The sequence below is a fragment of the Aquarana catesbeiana genome, linkage group LG06 (assembly GCF_042186555.1).
Source record: "Aquarana catesbeiana isolate 2022-GZ linkage group LG06, ASM4218655v1, whole genome shotgun sequence".
NCBI lineage: Eukaryota > Metazoa > Chordata > Amphibia > Anura > Ranidae > Aquarana > Aquarana catesbeiana.
This window is the reverse complement of record NC_133329.1, coordinates 111,457,294-111,470,229: the sequence shown is the minus strand read 5'-3', so window position 1 is coordinate 111,470,229 and position 12,936 is coordinate 111,457,294. Positions and strand designations below refer to the sequence as shown.

Genomic DNA, 12,936 nt, shown 5'->3' with positions numbered 1-12,936 from the left:
TGAGATCTGTTGTTGCTGGGGTGGGGTCTATTGTTTCTGGGGGAAATTTATTGTTGCTGGGATGGGGTCTATTGTTGCTGGGGGAAATATATTGTTGCTGGGGTGGGGTTTATTGTTGCTGGCTGAGATTTGTTTCTTCTGGGTGGATCTGTGTTCTGCTAGGTGGATCTGTTATTGCGCGGGGGGATCTAGTGTGCCCGGGATGGGGGTCTATTGTTGCTAGGTGGATATGTTATTGCGCGGGGGGATCTAGTGTGCCTGGGATGGGGGTCTATTGTTGCTAGGTGGAGCTGTTATTGCTGGGGGGATCTAGTGTGCCTGGGATGGGGGTCTATTGTTTTTGGGGATCTATTGTTGCTGGGGTAGGGTCTGTTGTTGCTGAGTGCATCTGTTATTGTTAGAGGGATTTAGTGTGCCTGGGATGAGGGTGTATTGTTGCTGGGGGGGATCTATTGTTGCTGGCTGCAGGGGATCTATTTTGCTGCTTTTTTTTTGTTAGTATTAACAAATTACATACAAATTACTTAACACCACAAAATATTACTTGGTTCTGTATTCTCTAAAAGGAGGTGGTACCTGGGGGTTGGGTAGTGGGTGGAACTAAGGGAAGATACTCGGTGGGTAAGGGGAGGAGACAAGGGGTGGCTTAAAAGGGGAGGATCCTGCACCTATTCGCTGAGAAAAAAGCCATAGATAGATAGATGGATAGATAGATATGATATGGAGCTGCATCACTACTCATACATCACTAAATCTCATGTTTATTGCAAAAAGTAACAGAATACTTGTTGCTTAGCATGCTAAATGGTGTAACTGAGATATTTTAAAGCCAAACTGTACTTAAAGAAAATGTGACCAGTACATTTGAGTTGCATGAAACAACATTTTTCTCTTCAAATTCCCCCGCACAATGCTGGTCTAGAGCCAAATGCTGACGTGCTTTGTGTGAGAGCAGCAGACCCTGTACAGCGGTTGGTCCAAGTTTAACGTATTTGCCCAGCCAAAACTTTATTTAGTTTTGCATAAAGAATTAAAATCCCAATCAAGTGTTTATCTGGGGCTATCTTAGGGCAATTCCCCCTCGCTTTGTCACAAAGGCAATGGTTTCACCAAAACAGAAGTCTGGAGAAATGTACAACAGGAACATAGAAGAGAAAAAGTGACAAAGTTTCTAGCCCTCCCCAACTAGTAAAAAAAAATGTTGTCTATGTTGCTGTGGGGGGATTTTTTTCTCACTTCCAGTCTAGTTAAACCAGCATTATATTAATTGAGGGAAAATTTAAAAAAAAAAAATAATATGATAACATTAAAAAAGTGTATTCCCACTGTATCCAAAACTAAAAAAAAAACTAAAAAAAAAAAAAATACATTTTGACTGGACAGATATGTTCAACTAGCTCAGCAGGGAGAGTGCTTGTGGATTTTTGGCAGCTTTTTACTATAGGCATTCTAGTTATTTGACATGTTTTTTAGCCCCATTGTGGTTGTAGTATGCAGTGGGTAAAAATGAAAGGTGAGTAAAGTGGGATCAGTGTATAGGTATTTTTGGCCTGGCTTTTCTTCAAAGCAAACCAAGCATACATATGACTTAAATATTTGTATAATTCCTCCTCCTTCCAAAACACATGTGGTTTAGAACCCCTCATTAACTCATAATTTTCATTTTAAAAGGGTACTTCTGTTAGATGCAGGGTAGCCATTTGGTGAAACAAACCTGCTATAAATCAGGTATCTTACAAGTATATGTATATTTTCATATAAAAAGTAAATTTTGGTGTTTAGTTACAATCATTATGAACATCAAGGGAGACATGCCCTATGATCTCCAGATGTTTTGTGTCCTTTGAATCTTCCTCTTTTTCCACGTTATGTTAGTGCTGGTAGCCAATATGTGCTGGTTGCTGTGCCTTTTACATAAGACCAGCTTGTAGTTGTATGTCATGCTTTGGGCTCCATCTACAGATCTGTGATATCTTCTCTGGTACCTGTAATGGAAAAGCAAAGTGCAACGTGCTTCCTTCTTGTCCCCTCAGTGTTTAGAACAGACCCTTTGTATAGTGGTTTGTACGAGTAAAGACTTCTGTTTCACCACCTTGAGTTTTCTCTTTAAAGTACCATCATAGTCATTCCTTCATCTGCTTATGTTATCATCATAGTCATCCCTTCATCCCAGCACTTTCTGTCTTCTCTGTTTACAAGGACCTTTAAAATTCCCTAAATTATCTCTTTTATATTATACTCCGATAATGGGCTTCACAGTCTGGTTTCATATTTGTGTCTTTAGTTTTTAACCCGTTTGATCTCTCACACATTTATCTCCCTCTTTCTACCAGCTTATCTAGTTCGGTCTTGAGACTACTCCCAGTGGAAGTCCTGGCCCACCGTCTCATAGAACTTGATGTTATGAGGTCTGTAGAACTCTCTTAATTGTTCTATATCCTCAGTGTTGATCTGTACATGAGTCCGACCCTTAGATTTGCCTAAACAGCGAGGTGCTCCCCCACCCCCGGGTTTCTTGAGGCAGGGGAAGCCCTTGGTCTTGTTGAAATAAAAGTGCTTGTCTGTGACCAGACGTTTGAGGCCAAGGAAGTCTTGTACTCTAGCCATTTCTCCTGCTGGATCTGTGATCAATCGCTCTCCACTTACAAAGTGCATTTGGGAAATTGGGAAATGGTTAAGCCAGGGCTGCAGATGCAGAGCATAAAGTCCAATCCGAATGGCATTCCATGAAGTGTCTACCTCCCAGGTTGTCCTGTTGTGGAAAGCCAGCTCACTGAAGCTAGGGATGTCTGGTTTCTTCGATAGAGTCTGTGTATAGTCTGAGATTGCACGGGTCACGGGGTTACGGACCACCACTATCAGTTTGACCCGAGGGGACATATGTGAGATTCTCCGGGGAGCCTCCCTTGTCACAAAATAGCTGGGGGTCTTCTCTACAGTTATCTGTCTGTCCAGGGATCGAGGCATCAAATTTCTGTATTTGGAAACAGGAAATATATTTGACATTGAATATGATGCATTAAACATTAAAACATGAAATTCAAAATAAGCAAAAACATTGGAAGAAAATTATTAGAGAGCTGCAAAGAATGCTGTTAGTTCCTACAGGTCTTTTCATACTCTGTAAAAATGACGCTTGATAACCTATAATCATATGCTCCTCTTCTAATGTGTTATTTTATCCTATGTGCTATATATCAACTATTTATACAGTTTACTTCCCTCGCTTGTACTCTTTTACCTCCTATGATTCAAAATTAATGCTCCAGGAAAAAAAGCCAGAAGCACCTTGTAAAGTGAGCTCACGGCTAAAATACTACCAGAACTTTGTGCTCAAATGTGTAGGCCACCAAAAGAATCACTAATAATACCCAAGTGCCTCAAATCTGAACGTTTAAGTAATAGAAAGAAATAATGAATTATATAGCTTACAGTGTCAACGGTTTCAAACTCAGAAAACTCTGTCATTTGAGCTGGAACATTGGAAACTCCCCTGACTGATGATTAAGATAGATATTCTCAGATGTCTTGGGTGCCAGAGAACCTTGTACCGACATTGCTCAGAACCCAAGGGCAAAAAAGAGACAGGTAATGAGGAATCTGATTGCTATAGACAAGATAGTGTTTTCTTTGATCCTCTATGTTCAGTCATTTTTAGGACTCAGGATTATCAGGACTAAGGTATTAGACAAGAACTAAAGTGTGATCACATGGTCCAGATGTGAATTCAAGAGTACCCTGGGATGAATACCTATTAGACCTGTGCTGGCCCACAAATGGGTAGACTTTGCATTTTAATGTGTAAAAAAAAATAATATAAGATACTTTTATTTATAGTAGATCTTGTAGATTTTACATTAAAGGTGGTTGGGGTAGTTGGGCTGTGTTTATTATATATATATGGATTTTTGTAGCTTTGAGTGAAATGAGACCCTCTTTAATGCCCTGCTTGGGCTTTATAGCTCTCCAGGATTCTAATAAGCTGACCCTTCCCACCCAGTTCATATATATCACATTTTGAGTTTTCTCGTTTCAGCAGCTGAAGTGGATTACAGTACAAAAAAGGCCAGCACAGGTAACTGTGCTTTACATTCACCGCTGATCAAAGTGACAGCAGAAATTTGACAAAAAAGCCTCACTTGACGTGTCAAAGTGCGGGTGGGGGGCAAAGCCAACCTTTAGGGGTCCTTTTATGGTTTACAAAGAATGGTCCGAAAAAGAAAATATCCAGTGAATGGCAGTTGTGCGGAGGAAAATGCCTTGTTGATGTCAGAGTAGAATGGGCAGACTGGTTCCAGATGCTGGAAAGGCAACAGTAACTCAAATAACCACTCATTACAACCAAGGTATGCAAAATACCATCTCAACGGTTCTGGTGGTGGTGGTGTAATGTTGTGGGGAATATTTTCTTGGCACACTTTGGACCCCTTAGGACCAATTGAGCATTGTTTAAATGCCACGGCCTTCCTGAGTATTGTTGCTGACCATGACCATCCCTTTATGACTACAGTGTACCCATTTTCTGATGGCTCTATCCAGCAGGATAACGCACCATGTCACAAAGCTCAAATCATCTCACCACTGGTTTTTTGAACATGACAATGAGGTCACTGTACTCCAATGTCCTCCACAGTCACCAGATCTCAATCCAATAGAGTACCTTTGGGATCTGGTAGAACAGGAGATTCACATCAGGGATGTGCACAGGGGCGGCTTGTCCATTAAGGGCGCACGGACACCGCCCCCCCCATCCATACCCTCCATATCCAATTCCAATACAGGGGGTGTTTTTTTGAAGTACTGATTAGAGCCAGAGGCTTTAATAGGCTTCAAAATAGGGTGGGCTTGGGGCGCAGAGAATGCGCTCAGAGCCCACCCAGGTGTGTTACAATAGTGAATGAATATTCACTATTGTAACTCTGATCCTTCTCCCAGCCGATCAGAAAGCGGGTATGAGACCCGTCACCTGATTGGCTGAAAGGACAGGTGATTCTATTAGGCACCTAGGGGGAGGGGAGGAGATGCACGGCCAATGGAGGAAAGGATACAGGAGCCGCTGCCCGAGGCCTGCTGCCCCATGCTTGCTGTCAGATGCCTGCTGCTCATTGCCTAGATGGAGTAAGTGCCAGACCGACTGGCAGACAGCAAGCGCGGGGGGGGGGGGGGGGGGTGTGTGACCGACCAGCCGCTACTGGATGTGCAGCCGACAAATCTGCAGCAACTGCGTGATGCTATCATGTCAATATGGACCAAAATCTCTGAGGAATGTTCCTAACACCTTGTTGAATCTATGCCAAGAAGAGTTAAGGCAGCTTTGGAGGCAAAAGGGGGTCCAACCAGGTACTAGCAAGGTGTACCTAATAAAAGTGGCCAGTAAGTGTATAAATAGGCATTCTCTAGCTCTTGTCACCCCTGCACAAGGGCTTGGAACAACAATGACCTGCTAGTCTTAATTGCCTCTTTTAAAAAAAAGCAACAAAAAAAAAAGCCACGGTAATAAGAAAGGAAATTCTGCCCTATCCTCCCAGGAGAGATTTAATTGAAACAGATCAGTAAATAATAATGCCCTTTTCACACACTTTGTGGAGCCTGAAATTATTCCGAACAAGCATCATCCCCGTCATACATGTGTGCACCCCCCACTGCTGAACCCTCAAGTCTCCGTTTTATTTAGGCAGACGGTTAAGTGCAGTTAATTTGTCTCGGAGTAATTAATCTGAGGTGAAATTCCAGCCTAGATAAAGCAAGCTACATTCATTAAAAAAGCTCATAATAAGCTACAGCTGCTGCAATTATTTCCTAATCAAAAGCTTGTCGGGATGTAGATTTATCCATGTACGGCGTATCCAGAAAGCGCGGCAGAAACGGCCTGGAAATTACAGCAGCCGTTCATGTGAAGAGATTAGCTAGACTGATTTTCGCTCTCTCTGCTTGAATGGTGTTATAAAAAAAACAAGGACTGTGGTGATCCTCCTACTGCACTGAAGTGTGGAATAGATGGATCCCTTCCCTCTAGTTTTTCCATGTTGACTGCAGCAGCTTATGTCACCTTTAGAGTTTTTTTTATGTACATCACTTCAATCCAAGAAAACTTTGTCTAGATTGCAAAATCGACAAGAAAATTCTCATGAATTCTTTGTATCTAGCGAAACAATCCCAAGCTGTTCACAGTTAGCCAAAAGTTCAAACTAAATGGCCAGATTTGGCCAGTTCGTCTGTCCACCCTAACCCCTGGCTGCTGCGGCCAGAAGCCATTCATTATCACTACTGCTACTACATGATGACTGTTACCTGCCGCCCTCCAGGTTGTTTAAATTGGAAGCAAGCCAACAGGCATTCGGGGAAAAGTCATTGACCACATATGGTCATGGCTATATATGGTCAATCTATATCAAATATTGTTGAACTGTACCCTAAAAAAATTCAAACACCACTATGTGCAAATAAATAATTACCGTATTTATCGGCGTATAACACACGCCCCAATTTAGAGGGAAGTTTCAGGGAAAATAACTTTGTGTGCCCATCTGCAGCCTGTTGTGCGCCCACCTGCAGCCTGTTGTGCGCCCACCTGCAGCCTGTTGTGCGCCCACCTGCAGCCTGTTGTGCGCCCACCTGCAGCCTGTTGTGCGCCCACCTGCAGCCTGTTGTGCGCCCACCTGCAGCCTGTTGTGCGCCCACCTGCAGCCTGTTGTGCGCCCACCTGCAGCCTGTTGTGCGCCCACCTGCAGCCTGTTGTGTTCCCATCTGTAGCCTGTTGTGTGCCCATCTGCAGCCTGTTCTGCTCCCATCTGGCCCCTCAATGCAGCTCACCATATCTCGGATGAAATCACCGAGCCGTCATCTGTTTCCTCTCTTTCAGTCGGCAGTCACATACACAGTCCCGCCTCCGCCATCGGCATTGGACCAGCTCCTGTGATAGACAGAACACTGGTCCAATGCCGGTGGCAGAGGCGGGACTGTGTGTCGGAGAGCCGAGTGGAGAGGAGATGATGGCTCGGTGATTTCCGGTGGCACTTGTCCCCCTTCTTCCCCTCCAAGGTAAGCTGTCAGCAAATAACACGCACCCGAGATCTTCGCCCTATTTTCAGGGGAAAAAAGTGCGTGTTATACGCCGATAAATACGGTAATCAATAAATATAATATATCTCTGTTCATCATAAAAAATTGTGCCTTTAAATCAGCAAAACAAAGTGCAAACACAGCAAAATGCAAACATGTGACTAGCTAATCAATGCATACAGTTCATTAGTGTTGATCATGGGCTTCTTAGTGACTCCATGTGATCCACCATCACACATCTGCTTCTTACCAGGATCTAAAACTCCTGGTTGTAGGTCTGTCAAGTGCTTGGTAAAATAAGAGATGGATGGACTGGGTACTGGGAACCACAGGCCTCACCAGCAGGTAACATGATGCAATTCCCAGAACGAATATAAATCACAAAGGACCTATATCGTAAAACTGCAATCATCAGTATATTTTTTTAAAAGAAAGGTACCCACATTATATGGTATAAACAGAGCAGTAATACAAAACAGAGCACCAGAGAGTCTGGTGGCATGATAATGTCAGCTCTTAGCCCCACCCGATGTATTTTTTCATAAGGAGATGTTTCCAACCCCCTTGAAAAAACATTGCCTTATGACGAAATGCACCGATTAGGGGATAGGAGCTGACATGATATCACCGGACCTGCTGGACACCTTCTGTGTATGGAATGCTTCCTTGAAATGTAATTTCCTGCTTGTGTGATTGTCTCACTTATTTTCCCAGAAGTCTACACTGAGATACAAGTCAGATTTTGAGTATCCTCTGCAACGAAAAATTTCATTTTTAGCGGGATACTTCCAAAGAGAATCACATCCAAAGGGATTCAGAGCCTACCACTTTCTCATTAGAACACTACAAGTGCAGCATCTGATTGATAATCATAAAGTCACTCCCATTCTCAGAAGGACACAGACAAACAAACAGCTATTTCTTCAGAATAACAAAAGGTAGGAATCTTGCAACAAAGTTTGATAAAATCCTTGCAATGTACATAGATTACCCAGAGGAGAATGTTTTGATCTCAAAAAAAGTGGGGCTACTTTTTCAAATATTTTCTTTTTTCTAAGTGAAAATGCAGCTTCCTGTCTTCATCTCCTCTGCTCTGTGCTGGCAGAGCTGAGTGTTAGCCACACCCCTCATCACAAGTGTCCACGCCTGTATTGCAGGAGAGAAGGGGGGGTGTCTGACCAGGGCTGTTAGATCACAAAGTAACAGGAGTAGCAAAGCATGACTTTGGTGTCTATTAAATGCACAAACATATTTAAATACACGTTGTAACAGGAAAATGGAGGTAATATTATAGACATGCATGTTGTTACAGCAATGTCTATCTGACTGAATTCTTTATTTAGGCTTTAAAACGGTTCTTCAGTCATCTTTTGAAAAACTAAAAGCCAACAGTTACAAAAACTGTAGTTGCTGACTTTTAATAATAGGACACTTACCTGTCCCAGGGATTCAGCTCAGTCCTCACCAGGCCGGTTTGTTCACCGGGCTTTGGTCCCCGGCACTGACATAATAACTGTGGGAAGCCGGCTGTGACTGCTTGCGGGCTTCACAGCCGGCTGCTCACTGTGCATACAAAAGCAGTGCTGTGCTATCTGAATGGTCCTGCAGCTGAGATCTGTGACACGTCCCAGAAGGAGGGGGACCAGCAATTCAACTGGAAGTGGGGGAGCGGGTACCTGTCAAAACCAGGAGAGCAGAACTTCCCCTTTTGGGGTAAGTTCCGCTTTAAGCAATGCATACATTTAGGAGAGTGGGAAGACTGCTGTGCTGAATGCTTCTAGCGTTCTCAAATAGTACAAATACAGTTCCAGTGCACTTGTCCTAACAGAAGACACTGCCAGCCTGCTCACAATCACAAGCAAAGCTGAAATTTGTTTAAATGTGGCATTTTGTGTAATACTAGTCCAATCCAGTGCATTTGTCAAACTTCCAACAGAGCATACTGCAAATGTTCTTTTTTGTATTTTTTGAATTTGTCAGCAAAGTTAACACTTGTTGAAGTGTACCTCTCAGTAACTTTAAATGTTTTGACATGTTACAATTTATAGCAACAGTATACTTACAGAGACTGTTCCCTTTATCACTAAAAATCAGCTCCTAAAGTGATTGTAAACCTTCTTAAAAAAATAAACATGTCATACTTACCTGCTCTGTGCAATGGTTTTGTGCAGAGATGCCTCAAACCTCCTCTTCTTGGGTCTCCCGCTGATGTACCTGGCGCCTCCTCTTCGGTAAGTGCCCCAAGAGGAAGCTGCTTCCTATGGGGGCATGTGGGCTCGATCCATAGACACAGGCCATGTGGCTCGGCCTGGCCCCCCACTTCCTCATCACAGGATTTGATTGACAGTAGCAGGAAGCAATGGCTCCCACTGCTGCCTCCCTGACCTGTGAGTGGAGAGGGCCGCTACTTTTAGGCAATTCGCTGGATCAAGTACAGGCTCAGGTAAGTGTTTGGGGGGGGGGGGGGGGGGGGCGCGCTAATGTTCAAGTGTTAGGGAACCACAGCTAAACCCCACTTATTTGTGGTCATTAGGAAAAATGCTCATTTCATTGATGATCAGTGGGAAGGATACCCTCTCCATCCCATACATTGGTGATCAGATTGCTACCCATACAGATAGTTAAAAAGTTTAAAATATCTAAACTCTCCAATAGGGGCAACTCTGTTGGTTGAAATCCACTGATAGAGGGAAAATTGTATTTTTCTATTCCTACATAATCCTACCATAGGAAACATCAATGTAACGTAGAAATAATAAAATGGAGCTGCGCTAAATTAGAAAATGTGTTAACCATAAATGAATACAACACAAAAAATGCAAATAATGTGCATAAATCTTGGAATTACTCCCAACACCACAAAATAAAATTATAGATTTGTCCATAAATCATAACCACATGTGAAATCTTGGTATGACTTGTGACAACACCACAGACGCGTGCTTCTCCACCATATAAAATGCGTGCTTACCAGAGGCAAGCTAAAATGGGCTTGTGGCTGTTAGCCCCGCCAGGGCCTTGATCCAAAGAAGTGGTGATGACGGCTCCCAAATGCTTGATATAGTAAAGCAGGAACACACAGCCAGCAGCCAAGGGGACTCGATCATTCAGTGGTCTCGATTGAGGACCAGAAGGTAACCCAAAATAAAGTGGAGCTCACCATAGTGTAAATTGTAATAGGAACATTTATTAAAGTAAAAAAATGCACTTACACGTAGTAAGAGATAAACTTGCAAGGCTTATAAAAGCCGGCCGGCAAGCAAACACCTGTCCACTAAGGTACACAGCTATGACGTCAGCATGCCACTAGTCCCGATGCGCGTTTCGTCACACTCTGATATCGTCCTGGGGCCCCATATGGAGTAGCATATGGAATGGTAAAACCTCTATGATTTACTTTTTTGTCCAACCCTGTCCCATTGCAGAGATTTACCTTCACTTCTTGTTGTGTAAATACAACAGGGAGTGAGAGGAAATCTCTCCAATGAAAGAAACCCACCCTGAGAGAGTTGTCACCGGAAAAAATGTCCCCTTTAAAAGATTTCCTCTCTATTTGTGTTCTGGTGATTAATTAAAAATTTTGGATTTTCCTTCACAAATTTGATCATGGTGGTCACAGGACAAATACAGAGGACTCATCTCCCTATCGAAAACTGGAACTGCTATAAAGACCTGACATGACTTTTTAGCTTTTGATACATTTTAACAATTTTAAATGTTATATGTTTAATATATATTTAATAGGGTGCCATGAAACATGAAACTGCCTCTACGGTCCTTAAAATGAAGACAAGCGCGGTACAGTACTGTGCATGCTTAGGGGAATAGGTAAAATGGAACAACAAACCTAGAAAATAGAACACACTATATTGTTACTGTAAATTGGACAACATGAGGATTATAGTGATGTCCTGGTACCATCTCACAAACCAAAGATGGACTTTCAGGTTCAACTATTACTATTAACTCTCTCACTGTAGGAATTAAATATATTTGGATGGCTTCGAAACCTCATAAATCTGCTTTGGGTCAGCTTTTCTTGTATGCTTTATTAAATGGCCACTATCACAAAAATGTATTTTATAACTGCATTGGGAAAACCATATAATTAAAATATTCAGCATGTTATATTTTTTATTTCACACACTTTTATTTTACCATTTTTTTTTCCTATAAATATGTAGACCGAGCGGTCCAGCAAAAGTGAGTGTGCCAGGAGTTGGGGCATTGCCTGGGGTGTTTACAATGATTATCTTTTATTCCAAGAGCTGAAAATGTAACTGAAGTGTTTTATTTTTTAATGCTGACATTTGGAATTTTTATGACTCAAGAGACTTTGTAGCTGGCCATATATGATTCATAATTTTTACCTTCAGCCGGCAAGCTAAACGAAAAAAAATTGTTGTGGATGGGGGAATCATTCCCTCTGAGTTATTGTATGCTGACGGCGGGGACACTTCCCCGCGTTGCGGGCTATAGCCAGGGGCACTGATCGTTCAGCAAAACCTGACAGGCTACTTGTACAGAAGTCAACCAATAGATCAACTTCTGTACAACCAGCCTGTACATACATAGATCAAAATTCAGCTGATCCCTCCTGGAGTGAAGAAGGGTGATCAGCCACCACCCTGATGTCATTATACCTCCACCTAAGTCTTTTGGAACTTGTGAGGACTCAGCTAAAGGACCTAATGAAAGGTGTCTATGTCAACAGAAAGACCCTCCCAATCTGCAGTCCAGAAGAAAGAAGACTCAAGAGATAGGATTATATACATTAAACTAATATCTTTTACATGTGAATCTAAAATAAACATTGAAATACTCTACATCCCATTTAACAAATGCATGCAATTTCAAAGAATAAAACAGGGTCTCCCTGACTCCCCACCATTAAAGTGTATCTAAACCCAAAAACAAAAATATTGCAAATTAAAGCTTACTCATTCTTAGATTAGGTGAATGCAGTTGTTTTCTTTTTTTTTTTTTTTTTCATGGCTTTCTTTCCTTTATTTTCACCTGGTGATCCTGCCAGTAACACACTTCTTGTCCCTGGACAGCTAGCTCACCCTTCCACTATATCTATGGAGAAAGCCATGGTTGTCACTCAAGCTGGACTACAAATATGTCTGCATTTGTTCATCTCCATTACATGAAGGATGGGGAGATTAGTGGTTTACAGAAGGAAGATAACACTGTTTTTTTTTATTTCAGCTCACAGGAATTCGCAAGTATGTATGTCCTAATTTACATTTATATTTACAAATCATTCACCAAAACATAAATTGAAAAAAAAAATAAACACATTGATAAGGTTATATACACATAAAGCTAATATCTTTTGCACTTAAATCTAGAAAATTATTTAAAATACTGGCAAGTTTACCAGGTTTTTTTCTGCACTTGCTAAAAATGCTCTTAAAAAAAGAAAACAAATACAGTCACCACCACCTCTATGTATGGCTAAGCTGCAGTATATGCAATTTTTGTTCTTGGGTTTAATTATCCTGTAACCCTTAGAATGCCCCCCCATCAAACTGTTAATGTTCTCTACGGCTAGATGGCATTCTCAACTTTCAGGATGAGCAGTTCTGTACAAGAATCTTTAAAATGATAAATGTTGAGCTGATACCAAACAGTTTTTACACCAAAACAAATACTTGCACTTTTCTTTTTGGAGGTAGAAGCCAGAAGGAGTTTTTTTAAGGTACATGTATCCTTTAAGTATTCCACTTAATAATTTGCATTTGGTGTTAGAGAACCTTTCTATATCTATCCGAATCTCTGTAACAAACTGCATGCTCTTCTATTGTATTACAAGTTGCAATTTCCTTGATATGCCTCTGAAGATTTTAGAGTCACTGATAGACTTACAAG

The 12,936-nt window shown here is 41.8% G+C and overlaps 1 protein-coding gene across 1 annotated transcript in view; it reads right to left on the bottom strand.

The window, feature by feature from the left end:
* Nucleotides 1–1,322: 1,322 nt before the first annotated feature.
* LOC141148870 (heparan sulfate glucosamine 3-O-sulfotransferase 2-like) overlaps nt 1,323–12,936 on the bottom strand; it is an 81,587-nt gene continuing 69,973 nt past the window's right edge. The window contains exon 2 of the mRNA XM_073636688.1: nt 1,323–2,974. Within this exon, the coding sequence (XP_073492789.1) occupies nt 2,356–2,974 (619 nt within the window). The 3' untranslated portion in view covers nt 1,323–2,355. The remainder of the gene's footprint in view (nt 2,975–12,936) is intronic.